Raw genomic sequence first — 18,417 nt, forward strand, 5'->3', positions numbered from 1 at the left:
AATTACTGTCCGTAAGCAAACAGGCATTACGTGGTTAATATTAAAATCAAATTTAGGGAACGCCCCCGTTTGTAAAACGGCTAGATATCGTCACAGAAAATCGTTCACGTGTGGATTGAGGTCTTAATGGTACTGTCGACACAATAGTTAAATATAAACGTATTAAAATTAAATATTGTGTTTTTACCAAAATATATAAAAATCAATAGATAAAATACACAAATCTTAATAGATATTCGCAGATGCGATTATGGGTAACCATTGAGTTGAGTTGTATTTTTAATTCATATTCATTGGTGAAGAAAAACGTTGTAAATTATTCAACTTGAGACGAGTCAAATTCTACAACATGTACATTACAGATAGGCAATTCCTCAATAATGACACATGTATGTAGCTTGTTACTTTTTTATTATTATATTAAAAACAGACATATAGACGAAAAATAAACTACGAGACCATTTAATAGTTGGCTTTTACAGAACGGTTTTAAGAAAACATTTTATCTATAAATAAATATCAGCTTGAAAAACCATTTTGAATTAAAATTTCATTATAAAAAAAATACAAAAGTGTTTCACAATCGAGACTCATTTGACTTCGTTCTACGAAAGCCTACTAATAATAGCATAAAAAGTTTGTATTTCAACAAAGATTTCGTCATTTGCTATCCGTACCGAAGTTTGACCGCTGCGCAACATCAATTAAAATCGCATTTCCAAGCCTTCACAAAACACGTAATGCTGACATTTCCAAATGAAACCAAACAACGATGTTTGTGTCACAATACTTTCATCTAAGAATAACTTTTGAGTTAATTCCCTTATTTTGAAATGATGAAATCAGTTGTCGCACGTTGTTTGAACAATTGCCTGTTCTAAAAATTATAGAAGTGCAATTTCTTGTGAAATATTGTTTAAACATATATATATTTTTATAAAGTATGTGCGAGCGCTTGTAAAGCGCTGTATGGAAAATAATGTTTTAATATTTTTCCCTTTTACGCAGTAACAGAGCGAACAGAGCAACGGATAGAGATGTTATTTTGTATATAATTATACGCCGTAGAATGACATAGTTTTTTTATCCGGAAAAACGCAAAAGTAAGCCTCCGGGTTGTTCAATAACAAGTTGAATATCATCGTGTTCGTATAAAATTACAATATTTAATTAAACTATTTTGTTACAGAATGAAGAGGAGATACAAATAACACACAAACTATTCAGACCGTCAACTTCAAATATGTAAGTATTTTTTTTTATAATATAATAAATCAAAAGTTTTAAACAAAACTTGCAGGAAACCATCCATAAATAAAAAAAATCAAAGGTAACTCGAGAGTTTTCAATGTCCAAAAAAGGTAAAAGCCAATAAGATATTTCCTAAAAACTAACTGATGTTGACGTCTTCATAATATATTTACATTCATAATATTATTATTATTAACTATTCCGCTAATTTATTATTATTTAATTGAGCGTTACAGATTTTAATTTAATTATAAATATTATCATTTCTCTACCTCTATTTTAAACCTGTTACTTAAATTACCAATCATTGGAAACATTTTATTTTAATGATTTATCGATATTTTTTATTAATGAAATATTTTATTTACACAAAAAACTAAATAAACAATATATCCGTAATCGCTGTCATATACAAAATCTCGGTAATTGCAGAGATACGCACCATATTTGTAATATTTACATTTACGTCACACGTAAACATGTGCGTTTTGCGAGGGAGCGATCCCCGACTCGCGGTAATTATTGCGTGACTTATTGGCGTTCAGATAACACGTACTTTACGACCAAAATATGGAGACCTCTAAGTCTTATACTAGGGGTCCAGAATTCTGTATAAATATATTTAATGATCTAAATGTTAATCCAAATATTTTTATATTAATTTTTATAAGTTGAATAAAACATTTTCTTTAATCTGATCGTATTTCAACTATTATTTAAAATATATTTGAAGTACATTCAATGATGATAGAGTATAATTTATTATTTGTATTGAATACAGTTAATAATAAAAATAAATAAATGAAATGAACAAAAATAAACTTAGAAAAATATGTCTATCTAAAAGTTTATCCTGTGGCATTAAGTAACACTGAAACACACTTCTTCAAAATATATACTCAAAATCTAATATAATATCATTCATTTTACTTTAATTGTTTCTTTTATTTAAGGATATAGAAGTAATTTAAACTTCGATGATGAATGCGTTTCAATTTGTAACGTTTTAGTGTAAAGTTCTGACGGTAAAAAGTTTAATTTCTCTAATACATGCATTTATTCTATTCAAAAATTTCAACTTCTCAACTTTCATATGAAAAATGCACACGCTACGCAAACCGACTCACAAAAAGATCTTAATATAATGGTAGTGACGTCATTCGCCTCGAGGGCTGAGGTTTTATCGCCTGCTTAATCGTCTCCCAAATCGTGATCTCAGTAATTACAATGATTATTATAAGAGCGATCGTGCTTCACTAGTACTCCCGTTATCAGATAAATATAAAAACATTCGATGTGATATATTAATGCAGATTCCGAATATCAAATCTATGTAAAAGCTTTTGGCATGGATGTCGCTTGCGGAAAATGTTTTAAGAAAACATGCCAAAATATAAATATTAAATTATATCTTGACTATTCCAATGGAAGTTATTGTGTCAGAAGAATAAATCAATTTAATTTTAAATATTTTATACCGTACACACAGTGTCAAGCATATAAGCAATACTTGTTGACTTCCAGGCAGGATATATTACATACAATTATATTTAACTAACATGATTGTATTTTTAAATTTCTTAATATTTAAAATTCTAATAGATTTTCTTACCGGTTCTTCTCGGTAGAATCTACATTCCGAACCGTTGATAGCTTCACTTAATATAGTTTGTTAAATGACGATTCAAAAGTGCTTGTAAAAGCCTACTTGAATAAAGTATATTTTGATATTGATTTATTCCACAATACTGCTTTATTGTACGATGTTGCTAAATTTCAATCATGCAGATTAACCAGCGATAATTTCTTTTACTGTACAGCATGAGAACTATAAACACAATTAAGCACATGTAGCCTTTTTTAAACTCCGCTGTATTTTACATAATGATAGGACTTTGTGCAAGCCCGCCTGGGTAGGTACAAACCACTAAACTATTATATTCTACCACCAAGTATCTATCTATAACTAGATATTCTACCACCAAGCAGCAATAATGTGTTCCGGTTTGAAAGCGTGAGCGAGTCTGTGTAACTACAGGTTGGTGGCGCATGGGCGATGTAAGAAATTCCTATGGGCGGTGACTATATACCATTAGGTGGTCCATTGACTGACATATATCATAAATGCATTATATTATTTTTTTCATAAAATTCTAGATATTTTACTAGAATTCTGAGTAGAGTTTTGAAGTAAAATTATTTATATGCCTCTTTAAACTTCATTAAAAAATCTTTTTAAAACTTATTTATTAACTAACTTATCAAACTACTACTTACTAAAAGTCTCATACCGATATGTATGTATCAGTAGTTTTCACGAGATAGACGCAAAATGAAAAAAGATACCTAAATATATATTTTGACTACGATAAACTCATATCTTAATGAAACTACAACAGAAATAGATGATAATTTCTGAGGAATTATTAATATTCAATTTAAAAAAGTTCAAAAGTTAGAACTCAAACTTCAAAAGTCAAAAGTTAAAACTCATTCTCATTTGGTTATTTTGACGTATTTTCGTTTTTTTTTAATATGTATTGCACACTAGTTGACAATACACAATATAAAATATAGCTTGCCTAATACCTTATAATTTTTAATATCGCGTGCTAATTAATATGACGAAACAATATTTTACTATAAATAATATTTTTTGTAGCATATTAGTGCTGTTTGTAATAGGAAATTGAATAATATTTAAATTATATGACACACAAACTATTCCAAAGGTCAAGGACCTCCAATGTAGAATTTATTAACACAGTAATCCGAAAAGTTAGTTAGGCTTTAACATTCAAACAAAGTAAATTAAGATACTTAACCTTGTTGGGAAGTTTGATCCAATAAAACAAAGTTCCGAACAAACGAATGCATTAAAGTCACCCGCAAACTGATCCAATCGTAATATCGCACTTCCAGACATCGAAAGTTAGTATGCATTGACTTTGAAAAGTCGTCCAAAACTAAGTTGGGTTATGTTTATGAAACTATTCGGATGCGGGCGTGTGCCGCCGATACACATGCAAGAACTCGCGCCCAACTCTAGGCATAGTTCGCTAAGTGGAACAGCTGTAAAACAAAGTAGCGAAGGGTCTAGGAACTTAGTGTGTACGTTGGCAACTATTCGGGGCCCGAACAGCGAACACATGTCCTCCGAAGGCGCGACGGAGGCGTCGCGGCGCGTCGTCGCTTTGCAAGTTTGACAATTTAATTCGGAAAGCACGGGCGCGACCGACGACCGCGGCCGTTTTATAAATAAGTTAAACTAGGTTTAACAAAGTATTGCTGAGGATGATAACGAAGCGGCGCCTACGCTCCGCCCCTCCCCCCGCCAGGGCCGAGTACAGATAAACTTTTAAAATGACTTTGGAAGCTTTTGAGCTTTTAATCGGCAAAGTTGTACAGACAGACAGTTCGGGCACAATCCTTGAACCGCTTGCGCCGGCGACGGCGGCCGCAAAACTTTGTTTTACAGGACTACTTTTCTTCTTGTTTCAAGGTTGGACTCTTAAAACAAACTCCGGTTCGACGGAGTTCGTGAACTCGGGCGCCAACAATTTACAAATTTCTCTCTTTCATAACAACTAACTGCCGCTCGGCGCGCGGCGAAAGTTGTCCTGCGTAGATCTTAATCGCATTGTCTGTTGCGCTCGCGGCTGGAACAGCTGATTGTGACGACACAGTTTATCGAACTTTTGGATAAATTTGACTACAATACATTGTAGAATAATAGCTGCGGAATACATAAAGCGTTGTTGCACTTGGTTCAATGGAAATCAAACATTGTTACAATGAAAACCTGTATAAAGTACCTGTACTGGTACTTAGACGTAAAGTTAAATGGCGATGACGATATATAACTTTTCTAAAAAGGATGGCTGCCTGCACCCTCTGATCCATTTATTCAATTTGTTTAAGTGACACTGATAGCGCGACTGCGGTCAAAAAAAATCGTCTGCCAAATTTGACGGCACCCCCGGCGACCGACGGCGCCTTCTTTTTTCAGTTTACACCTCACCTGCCATGGACCGGCAAAGTGTCGTCGCGTCAAAACACTGATTGGCTTTTGAATTGAGTGTTTTCGCACTTGTTTCGAGATTTTGTACCTGCAAATTTCGTACCTACAAGAGCGTATGTTTCTTTGTTATTATCTAGAAGTGATTAGATACTGATTTGCTTTATACGGGCTTACATAGGGAAGTACAGTTACTGGAAACCGTTTCTTTATGTAGTATATTGAGTTGAAATGCAGGTATATATTGGGTATTGCGCGTAAATTTTACGTAACTAGAAATAAATAGGTTGCGGGTGTGTGGGGCGGGGCGGCGTGGGCGCGGCGTGCGCGCGCAGCCGCGGCGCTCCTCCCGCGCGGTCTGCACTCGGCCTCCGCATAGTCCGCGAATCGCGCCCCGCGAGGAACCCGCGCCGCGGTACTCGCTCCGTAACTCTTCGCCACTCTCCGCTGCCTTGGCCATCCTACGAACTTTTTTACCGTAGCTACGCTACGCAGTGCTACGAACTTTCATAAACTTACTCACCAATACGCTTTATTTTTTAAATGAATTGGCGTAAATTTTGTGCAGTGTAAATATAATATAATACATTAATTTCTAATTTAGTGAACTCGTGTTAAAAACTTTTGTGCGTGATGAGGGATCGCCCCTCACTTTTATAGCGATGTCGGCTCTTGTCCGACAAGTTTGGTAAGTCATATAACTTTTTTCGAGAATTTACTAACGCGAATATTTTTCTTTTAATATAAAACGTCGTGTCCGACACAATTTTCTTGGTGTGTGTCCGAAATTCGAAACATGTCGGTTTTATTTCAGCAGTGAAATATTCAAGAAGTGTTCAAGATATAAATTTAAAAAAACGTTCACGCACAAATCCCACGCTTATAAAACCATTTCACGAAATGCTTTCAAAGTAGGAAATGTAAACGAATTATTATAATAATGCTAATATTATTGATATGAATAATTACTGTATGTTTACTGTGTTGATTATTTCAAGTCGGTTAGCGTATCTGCTGTAATCAAATCAGAGGTTAAGCGCGAATTGTCAAACGACCGCGACGTCATTAGGTTGCTGAGGGAATACGTAATCGCGCGACGATAAATGCTTCAGTAAACCTTTACTTAACCACACGAACATTATTTGAACAATCAATTTACATACATAATTGAATTATATTGTTTAACTTGATTAGCTTCTATGGCATTTTTATAACATCTGTTAAGGGAGTTAATGTGTAAACAATAATCAAAAATAATAATAATATAAATCACTATTTTATTTATAAAACAAAAATGTCAAATGTCAAAATCTTCGGAAATCTGTAATGTTGAAACATATTAGATTTCCGAAGTCGGAAGTCGAAATTAAAACGAAACATTCGCTGAATAAAAAAAATACATTAAATTGTAAAAGTAAAACTAATACCCATTTTGAATTTTAAAATGAAATATTTGAGCGAAACAGTAATAAACTAGATCTAATTTCTATTCACAAATAAGTAAATTTGAAATATCTAGATAAGTTCTTTGTCATAGTTCTTATAAATAAAAATGAATTGACTTGGAGTGTTTACGAAATATCTTCTTTGTAAGTGTTTAAAATAAATAAATACATTATTTTTATTCACTATTGAAATTAAATTAATAAAAAGATTGGAATATATTTTTTATAAATTTAATTTGAATAATTTTTTTAATCGACAATCCGAATATACGAGTACAGCCAACCTTTATACAGTCAACAAGAATAAGCGTAACAAGCCAGCTCGATCGAGATCACTCATGAAATCAAATAAGTCAAAAAGGGACCGCGCTTCAGCCGATACCGGATAAGTCTACCCTAATCAGTAAAAGACTGCATCATATATTATAAAAAAATTCTTTGTTTTACAAACATATTTCATCCAATATATCGAATGAATTAAAAGTTTTATAATCTTTTCGAAACCTAACAAAAACAAATAAAACATATAATTAATTAACTAAAATAATAATTTGAAATTGAAAGTTTAATTTTCTTTGTTAACTACTAAAGTTGCGCTTTCATAGCGATCTATAAAATCAAAAATGCTTACGCGTATTGTGGTTCACCAAAGATTTACTCGTCGACGTATACCAATATTAGGATTGAATTTCATTTATCGCAAAAATATTTTATCATTTTCATAAAACAATAAAAGAAAACATAAAAAAAATACTAAACGTCATCTAATATTGACAATAATATAGTCTTATTTTTTATCACAAAGATCTCTCACAAACAGTACCATTTTTTTGTTCATATAATAAATTTTTACATTAAATTTTAAATAAAATTAAAAGTAACCAAAATGGCTGATTTAAAGCAACGCTATATTGATAAATCTTTTTAATCAACATCATTATAATATTTAACATCGCTTGGGCTTAATTTCGATTTAAAGATAAAATTCATTCCTCAATTTTTGTACTTACTCAACAAACATTTTCGTTCGTTACGTTTAAAATTCAACATGAAATTAATTTTCATATCAGTACAAAATAATATCGTTAAAAAGATTTTTTGTTAGAATTGAAATTACTAGACGTGTATAATAAGTTCCAAATTTAAATTTTCCGTAAAACCGCTGTTGATTTAACTCATACGTAAACGTTTACCACAGGTAGGGTTGCCACTAAACGGATTTCACGTGTGCCGATCTTGATAAGCGTTCAAATTGTTTCCACTGAAGCCGTTGAAGCTATCTGATGGGACAGCGTCCCGGACATTTAATTGTGGTTTATTTTACACACAAATGTCTGTCCTTGTATTTACTCTGTCGAGTACATTTTACGTTTAACAATGTTTCAATTCATTCTCTTAATAAGTCGTGTGTATTTTATTAACACAATTTGCCATAAATGAAAAATACAATGAATTAAAAAGTTTTTCGAGCATATGGATGAATACAATTACAATGAAAGAAAGTTTAATTGTAAAATTTGCGATGATTTTATGGCTTTAATTCTTATTACTTGAAATTATACGAAAATTTTAAATATAGAGAAAATATTTCGTTGTTTCTTTCGGCAATTATATGTTATACGAAATTACATACACTTGGTACAATTTTTAACCGTATTTGTGTAATTATCTCTTAGAATTCGCACAATAATATTTCTTATTATCATTAAAAAAGACTGCCTGACATTATGTACTTTAATTTATCTGCATAAATATCTTGTGACATGTATCAATATTAAAGTTACATACATATCGTTATGAATATCTCGCGTATAGTTTGTGACTAAATTTAAATTGACATATTTTATAAAACGTACATCTTATAACCATCCTTCATATGAAATACTAATCTGGATAATATAAACTATAGAGATATACTAAAAGAATACAAATTTTATTTACAAAAATATAATAGAAAATATTCTTCGAAATAATGTTACCTTTAAACAATGTCGATATTTATACCAAGACGATTAGTGACGTCATATCTGTTAAAGTAACACGTCACAACCAGCGACTGTATATGTATGTTAACGGATTATTGTAAGCATCTCATCGCATCCGCAGGATATTGTATCTCTAGCGTGAAAATAATAAAATTCTAAAGCTAGCAATCAATTCACAATAACACAGAGCTTAGGTAAAAATACAAAGCAACCCAACCTAAAATATTATAAACGATCGAAATGCGATCGTAAACTAAATCCTGCCTCATTTTTTTTTTCGATAACGCTCGAATTATCTCTATATTTATTATAATCAGTGCTTACAATTATTACGATATTATAACGTTTAATGAAAGATTCTTATTTACGTTAAACGACTTAAAATCTATTCTGATTATCGAAATCCTCTCAAATCATAATCCGAGTGAAAAACAATAAACAGTATATTTGACGATTATCTACATTAAAATATCGTAAATGTTATAAAAGTATGAAATAATGAATAACATTAACCAGATATAAGTTCAGATATATAATTCTATTTAATAATATATTTTTTCTTTTTATTTATGATATTACAAAATACTTACTCCGTTTTAAATTGTATTTACTAGCGACCCACCCCGAGTTTGCACGGGTGCCATTCATTAATAATGAAATATATTATATAAATATAACTCATGCCGCATTATTCCTGCTATAGAGAACAAGTATAATAATGCAGTTTTCTCTACCAGTGAATATAAATGAAAAAAAAAACAAACATTTTTTTTAAACTTTATTTGGGTATACACTATAGAACCAGGGAAATACCCCAATTATACATAAAATGAATAGAATGAAAATATAATATAATACTGTATAATGAACATAGAGTAAATAAATACATTATTACTTATCTATCTACAATTATTACAGTATCGTGTATTTAATATCTACTTTTTGTTCAATAAAAAGCAACAACATCGTTCTAAAGTATAAGGGATACAAGGCCCGATCGTATCGATGCGAGGGCCTACACATAACACGATAACCCTCGCTACAAGAGCTCCCTCAAAACAGGGCTGCCTTTGCTAACAAAACGAATTGTTGTAGTCTATCGTATGTCTTAATTTTTAACTAATAATTATATACTGATTATTTTTCCCTTAAATTATATCTTTTTATAATTATTATTGCTAAACAGGCTTAAATATCAAATTTTTAAAGCGGAAAGTTATGAAAAATATACCAATATGTACTACGATATTTAGTTTATGAATGTTTTATCGCCAGCATTAAGAGGTTTTGTAAAACAGCTGAATTGGATTAGTAGAACTAGCTTAAAAGTTGTAAAATTCGTACCGCATAAGCTAACAGATGAAATGAAACTAAATATTCTAAAAACTCCATTTAGGTTTACGTCGATTTCAAATGTTTTTTTCATTCCATTTTTAAAAGCAGTATTTAGCTATTTTTCAAATTCATTTTCTTTTCAAGAAATATGTGAATTTACGGCATACATTAATTTCAAATAATCTAATGCGAAATGAAAACTGACCTACTGGCAACCCTATTTTATTTCATTGAGGGGTTAGGGTACCTCGCTAGTTCACAATGCACCGCTCATAGTACTATTACCCCACTTATTTAAACTTAGTCCGAGTATTGATTTTTACACTCACATGTCGTTTTAATTTTGTTTTTAACAACCAATTTTTACTTTATTGAGCCTACATTTGTTTTTTTACTACACTGGCAACCTCGTTAATTCGTGGAGAAATGTTTATACATAAACAACGCACCGCTCATAAAACATAACTTTATTGCTTTACACAATTCAACTATTATCTTTTCTACACGATTCTTTTCTTTTATTACCCTTTCTTACGTTATTTTGCTAAAAAAAAAAAAAAAATTAAGGGGAAGAGTTTTTTTACCTGGCTATCCTTTTTTATTTCGTTATGAGATTGATTTATTTTGTTTCTAATAACAATGCACATTTCGTACATGATCAATTCGCTTAGGATTTTGACAAACATATCGTTATTTTAGTGACATTAGTGTTATGTAACATGCACTTCTAATTTCCCTATGCCAGTTATATTTATAAATAATAATGTAAAATATGTTCCGTAAGTATTGTCTCCGAAACATGCAATTACTTTGCAAAGTACAAACTGTCGACAAATATTTCGACTACCTTAATTTAATATTTAACGATTTTCCCATCGAAATCGTAAAAAAAAACTCGTAAATCAACTCACTCACAATACTTAATCTAACGTGTCTAACTATCAGTTAAAGTTACATAAAAATATTTTTCACACGAGTTTTCCAAAATCAAAAGCATTACGCAACTCCTTTAACCAAGTATATGAATAATATAAAATTTTAACAAAAAAAAAGCAACGCAAAATAATACTGTATTTTATACAATAAATAAAATACAAGCTCTTAATAAAGGTCGTCCCATATTTTTTTTCATTTTCATTCTAAAAGTTTCTACAATATTTTCTTAAATAACGCGGTACTTATTATATTAATATAAATTTCATTATTTAGAAATAATGAATATATTCTTATTTTATTACATACTTTATTATTATAAACTAAGAAGTTAGTCTATAAGAAGAAACTCGCCACAGATCAAGATTTAGATGACTATATTATTGAACAGTTGTTTGAACATGTTGTTTCGGTTTTCAACATTTCACGATTGAGATTCAGTGTGAGTTCTTACAAAAGAGCACTGCAGCTTCGATTTATAGATATTGTTTGAAATCTTATCGTAAATGGCTTGATACAAAAAATTATACGTATGTTAAATCACACAGCATTCTCAGAAGGGGTTCTTTGCTTAAAAGGAATTTTTATTATAGTTTTAGGATTACTATAATAATAAAATGTACAAACTGGTAACATGTTGTAAATTGAATCTATTTTAAGAAATCATAGAAGTTTAATCTTGAGCTTAATATAAAATAATTAACGCGCTTATATGTTAAATAATTTAGCTTAAATCTGTTTTATAAAGACGTACAAATGGAAGTTTTAATAACAATAATATTAATAATATAATATAGATAAACTAGTAATTATCAATCTATAACTATATAAAATTAGTATTCAATAAGGAACTCGAAAATAAGATGAAGACACTTGAAGTTTTATTCTCGTATTAGAGTGTTGGTTTTTAATTTACGTATAAGTCAAAGTTCAATCAAAACTTTGGTTAGTATAATTAGAAAAAAAAACCGAAGGAGAAATAAAAAGATATATTTTACTTTACAATATATTTGTGTCGTATTGTGTTCAATATATATCATCAATACTATACACGTCATTGTCAGATTTTATTCTTAACGTTAAATTCATGTCCAGTTTATCGAAATCCATCAGTTGTTATGAGATATAAACTTAAAGTTTTCGCTAAGTCCATTAAACGGGAAACTCAATTCGGGGCTCAAATCAAATTGGGAGAGTATTTATCTTCGCCAGGGAGTCGATTTAAAAGCAGAATCACGCGAGCACACGAAGCCATTATCGCGAACGCGCGATCCTCAGGCCGCGCCAACTCTATGAATCTAATCCACGGGATTTAGCTGCTGATTTACAGCCGAGCCGAGCCAACGAGGGCGCGACTGCTTGAAAGAAAAGTGATAATGTCTTAATCCTACCACACTCGAATTTTCTCCCTCCAATTTTATGGTCGCGCGCCCAGACGGCACGTTTTGATTTATGATTTCAATAATTAAGAATTCTAAGGTGCAATTTGAATTTGAGCCGCGATGTGGGGGCCGCGGGGAGCCGAAGCCTGTTTGTTATTGCCACGGGGCGAGAAAGGGTCGCAGGTCCCAAGACTTACCTTTCATTTTCTGAGGAATTATAATAGAGTTTCAAGAAATTACGACAGCTTATGGAATTCTTGTTAATATTGTAATATTTGCCAGAAATTCTAAGTAAGTCATAATGGTATTACATTATAACGTAGTAATTTTTTTTAGTAAATTATACTAATAAAATTTTCACGAAAAGCACTTATTATATTAATTTTAATAAAACATGTTTACTTTACTTTTCCACTGACAATATGAAATGCTAAAGTTGAATTCTAGCAAAGACCTTGCCGTCTAAGAGTCTTTACGTAATCCCGCTTCGCAATATAAGCGAGAGCCTGTCCTTATATCGCGCCCTAATCTCGCAGCATTACAATTAACGCGGCCCGAGATAACCCGCCACTCGCCACCCGCTGATAAAGGGTTCTACTTGCACTAGTTTAAACTGGTTAAGCGTCTACCGCCCTCAGGGTTTATCTAATTACCCTACACGAACACACACGTTTTCACAAACGTAGATTCGAGCGTTACGACTCTCTCGGTCCGTTCGAAGCCGGTCCGCGTTACGGGTTTAATCTCAGCTATCTTTCGTTGCGACTCAGGGTGTGTCACGTACTTAAGTGTTTGCCGGCGTCTACGTATTGGTATTTCGGTCTTCCGGCAAGCTCCTCGATATCTCAGTCAAGGGCTATCGACCATCTTTAAACTGCTACCGGATTGTTATTACACAAGTTCAGAGGAATATTACAAAACAATAAAATCGAGTATACTGTTGCTGTATAGTGATGCGATTTTTTAACACTTGATTTATATGAATAACATAATCACAAATTTAATATTTTATCAAATAATTATTCTTAATTCGAATAAAAATTCTTTAGAATTAATTCAATACTTCAGTAATGAAAATTTTGAGTACATGGTGTTTTTGTTTATTTTTGTTATTTAAATATATGTTTGAGTTTCATTTATATATTATATATTTCCATTTTCTTCATTCGTTTATATTTTTTTCTATTATCACCTTAACAATGTTTGCCCATTGAGGCAAACAAAACAGTTCAGTATTCCTTTCCCTTTTTCTTTTCTGTTATGTGATTTTCTTTTTGTTTGTTTGTGATCTTAAGTATTATCAGTAACAGAATTTTAAAATTATATCATGTTTTCCATATTATTGTGATCGAATTTGAACCGCTACGTAATAAAAAGATAATTATTGTTGGCAAATAAAAATAATGAATTACTATTGACATGGTTTCCACACAAATTACTGTACAACACAATATTAATCGTACGCCACATGAACTACTAATTTTAATGATGATGTTTAAAATAAAATACTATATATAACCTCTTTGAATAGGCTGTCATTGCATTATGTAAAATGTCAATTATGAAAAACTTATTTTAAAAACTTTATTAAAAGTTTATTATTTATAACAAATAATTCGTTATTAAAATATGGCGCAACAAAAGAATTTAATTAGACATTTAAAGAATAATTATAAATATGTATTGCGTGGTGCGTTATAAATAAATCACTTGCAAATTTGTATCAAAATTTAATAATTTAACAACGAAATACGAGCAGCGGCGTGAAGAATGTTTCTTAACTTTATCATTTGTAGAAATATATAATAGATTTTAAAATTAAATTGTTGTCTCTTTCTATATACATATTTGGCTTTTTAAAATAATATTTGGTCTGAAAGCTCTTGAGTGAAATGGTTTTTACGTGGGAACGATTTTTGTGCATTAAAAAACAATATAAAGTGCTTAAAATGTGATAACGTCGAGTGGAATCGCCGAGAATCATTTCCGCGTAAAAATATTTTGTTTGTGGATGGAAAATCGAATCGCAAGTACACTATTTTCTTTAAATTAATATTTTCCTTTATATTTTACGTGGGAAATGAGTTTGATGGAACTATTTGTTCCAGGACGGCGCCGCTGAATACTCACACGACGTTGTCACAGATAACTAAAAGACGACTGGAGTTTGGAGTAGACATAGAAACATTTAGAGTCAACGATAGACGACAAGATCGCATAGAAAGCGAATCGTCAATGGAGGAGGACATAGTGGGTAAACGACGCCGCCGACTGCTCGACGATGACCGAAGAGACGAAACCGATCCTTATCATCTCAACTTTACGTCACATCGTCCCAATATTCTCCGTCACCATGACGAAGATGAGGAAGCACTCCTCCAAAAAACTCAAAATGCATTGAGAACTCTTACAAATTGGTCTCGAGAACAAACTATACCGGCTGATGATAACGAAGATGCAAATGATTTTGACAATCTTTTCAATGATAAACGTTCGGATAAAATGTTGCCATCTTCCCCATCTCAATCTTCCGATACCGCGGAACATTCACACAAAAGTTTTTCGATGCATAATCAAAACAACGATCATCAAACAAATACATACGACAACATTGATCACGACGATAACTCTCAAAGGACATTAAAAATGGAGCAAGAAAATAGTATAGATCATTATGACAAGGTAGATAAAAGCCCTAATCATTATGAGACGCCAAATTTCGACGAACTTGTAGATTCATCATCCAACGAACTAGAAATTGACATGTCTGATCGGATCGATGACAAGTACGAGGATGACAGAGAAGCTAAACGAAGAAAAGGGGAAATAGCAGCTGTCAATAAACAATCTTTATACAACGCGTATAAGGCTGCAACAGCCTCATTACCATATTCAACTCAATCAGCATTCAAGCCCCCAGCAGAAGTTAAGCATAAGATCCAAGGTTCCTCGTTTCCCAGTGAGCCATTCGGAGGGTACTCGCACGATCACGAGAAGAGTTCGTTTCACAAAGGATCAAAGCACTATACCGTATTGCAGCCAGCCGGTGCTGGGTCTCGAGCTGCAACAGCTTTACAGGAGGCACGGACCGTACCCTCAGCTCAGCCAGCCCGAGACTCACGACCTCTTACTGCACTTTCTCCACCAGTCGCCAGAGGTATAACTCAACTCTGACACCCATACTCAAACTTTATTAACGACACTATTACAGGCAATTCCATGCTATGCACGAGTCAGAGTTTGTGTCAAGGTTTTTCTATATTTATAACAAGAGCGTCATATTCCGACTCCCATTTATTTAACATATTATAAACGTACATTATAGAAACCTAAAATTCAGAATGATTATACAAAATATATTATTAAAACATATATCTCGTGAATAACTTATGATTCTATCAGAATAAATATTTTCCAACTCTTCAACCGTAAAATGTTATTGTAATATGTACCAAAGCTTTATAATAAATAATCGTACATTTCTAAGGCGTCTCTCATAATTCAATCGGCGACATATAGAGTACGCTTAAACTCCACCTACGTCAATACAGTATATAATGTATGTAGAGATTTTCCTCGTATTTTGGGTTTACGTCATGCAATAAAAACGGGTCAGGGGATTGGGCGGGGCGAAGTCGTGCCGCCCCGCTACTCTTAAAAGAAAAATTGTCAGTCGGACCGCGCAGCCGCCAGGCGTTCTTTATTTTTTCTTTTAAGTTACGAAGAGGGTGGGGCCGGAGTGGTGGGCGGTGCTGCGCAGGTACGCCCCGCGGCACGCCTGTCGGTATCGATCGCGCTCCCACGCCCCCACTCGATGATTAACAAAATACTAATTTGTTCATCGAATTGTCCGCAGAAGGCAACAAGTGTCCAACTCCTGGTTGCAATGGGCAGGGCCACGTTACTGGCCTCTATACGCACCACCGAAGGTGAGCTTGATGATTACCATGTATTTCAGAGCCACGATGACGTCACGATATTGAACTATAATTTTCAACATAATACGACATAAACGAGAAACTTAATTACTTACAAAAATAACATAACGCAGTCTGCAATCGCTAGTTAGTCCGAACATGAATTATTAAACTAACAATAGGTTCATGCATTATATACATAGGATTGATATATTATTGTTTTTTCATCAGTCTGTCAGGATGCCCAAGAAAGGATAAAGTTACCCCTGAAAGTAAGTAGAGAGTACACTAGTAAATTCTATATAAGAATTAAATTTTCGGTTGTCATATTATTTACTTTCGTATTAGTTTATTAAATAGTTTTTTTTATGTTTTATTTAGCTATAATATGTATGTCATTATGCAGTTACTTTTATTAGTTATTTCAATTGCAATTAATATGTTACTTATTTTAATTGCTTTTTACATTTATAATTTAAAAAAAAAGATAATGTATATTAAACCTTATTACTATAATAGTGTTCCGTTTATTAAAAACCCCCAATTACTACTTAGAAATTATTCTTGATTTATCGATATTATTATATACAGTACATCATTTGAGGTATACATATTATATAGTATCATTGTTATTTAAATTAGTATAAACATGGTCAATATCTTGGCAAGCTTTTAATTGCGTACTTCTTAATCATCAATTTACGATAATGGAATGCATCCAAATGAAATTCATTCTGAATAATCCTTGAAAGAATAATCTATATAACTAAGCATCTAATGGAACCTATTTAAAGTATTTTTAATATTTTAAAATATCAGCCTAAGGTTTCAAAAAATTCTCTGGTAAAATAGTCGTTTAATAACAGTATTGGCGTTGCACGAGACAATCCTAAAGTGTCCTACTCCTGGCTGCAACGGTCGGGGTCACGTCAGCTCAAACCGCAGCACGCACCGGTCTCTCTCCGGGTGCCCGACAGCCGCTGCACGCAAAGCAGCCGCTCGCTCGCAAAGAGGACGACCTCCAGGTATAACCTACTGCCCTACAAAACATTGTGATACTCGACAAGAATTTAGACAACCATTTTTTTTTTTAAATATAACCCATATCTACAAACATATTTGTTAAATAAAACTGAAATATGTCAACGAAAACGAACTTGCTTTTTATCTAAGTAATACAAATTTCCTGAAATATTATTGCGACAAATTACGACACATGAAATACATATATTCAAATTAAAAATGTTTCTTTAGTGCTATTACCATCACAACTCCCGCCATTGGCGCCAGCTGCGCCTGTTAGTACGTCAACTGAAACATTAACCGCGGCCCGTGAACGCGAAAGACTTCAAGCGGCGTCGCCGCGGAGTCCACCCGTGAAACGCGAGGCTCCCGAACTGCTTGTACCGAAGCGAGAGGCGGCCGAGCCCGAGCGCGACTCCCCCGGCATGGAGACGCGCCACGCCGGCTACGGCGCGCCGCCTGATCAGCGATCACCATACGAGCGACCCCCAGATGACCACGTACGGTCTTACAGGTAACCGAGATTTGTAAATAAAAAACAATTGACAGGTACAATAGAGACAAGTGATCAATTCAGTCATTTCTAGCTTCACATGATAAATATATATTAATATTTAAATAAATATGTTAAAAAGAGCTCTAAGGTAAACTCAATAATATTCTCCTAGTCAAATGAACGAGGCTCGATACGGCTATGAGACTCGTTGCTACGAAGGAGCACCAGCTTTCGAGCGCTATGATCCCGCACAATGTCCCCAGCGGCCCTACGGATGGGAAGATGAACGTTATCACGACCCTCATCTACCAACACCTATGAAAACAGACCAGTCAGAACAAGAGACTAATTCTGGCCCCATATATCCTAGGTATGTGGATTGCCTTCTATTTTAACTTCACATTTATTTAGTTATTATTAAGTACAGCCTTTATGTGGTAAACGGGACTTTATATAAGATATTTCCATCTCAACAATTGTTTAAAATAAATTCATAACAATCGCGAATAAAACTTCATAATTGGCCCAAAAAGAATCCTTCTCTGATTAGTCGTTGCGACTTGTCCGTCCAGACCAATGTACCATTATGAAGCCGGTGGAGTAGGGGGTGTGGCGGGCGTCAGCGCGATGGG

General features: G+C 33.0%; 1 protein-coding gene across 1 annotated transcript in view; it reads left to right on the forward strand.

Moving 5' to 3' along the window:
- Window positions 1–1,218: 1,218 nt before the first annotated feature.
- Window positions 1,219–18,417, forward strand: part of LOC125064738 (myelin transcription factor 1-like) — a 25,249-nt gene continuing 8,050 nt past the window's right edge. Inside the window, exons 1-8 of the mRNA XM_047671931.1 lie at window positions 1,219–1,245; window positions 14,458–15,506; window positions 16,206–16,278; window positions 16,498–16,538; window positions 17,133–17,318; window positions 17,557–17,803; window positions 17,958–18,155; window positions 18,358–18,417. The exon at window positions 18,358–18,417 is cut by the window's right edge and continues 148 nt beyond it. Coding sequence (XP_047527887.1) covers window positions 1,244–1,245; window positions 14,458–15,506; window positions 16,206–16,278; window positions 16,498–16,538; window positions 17,133–17,318; window positions 17,557–17,803; window positions 17,958–18,155; window positions 18,358–18,417 — 1,856 coding nt within the window. The 5' untranslated portion in view covers window positions 1,219–1,243. The remainder of the gene's footprint in view (window positions 1,246–14,457; window positions 15,507–16,205; window positions 16,279–16,497; window positions 16,539–17,132; window positions 17,319–17,556; window positions 17,804–17,957; window positions 18,156–18,357) is intronic.

Source organism: Vanessa atalanta, chromosome 6 (assembly GCF_905147765.1).
Source record: "Vanessa atalanta chromosome 6, ilVanAtal1.2, whole genome shotgun sequence".
Lineage (NCBI taxonomy): Eukaryota > Metazoa > Arthropoda > Insecta > Lepidoptera > Nymphalidae > Vanessa > Vanessa atalanta.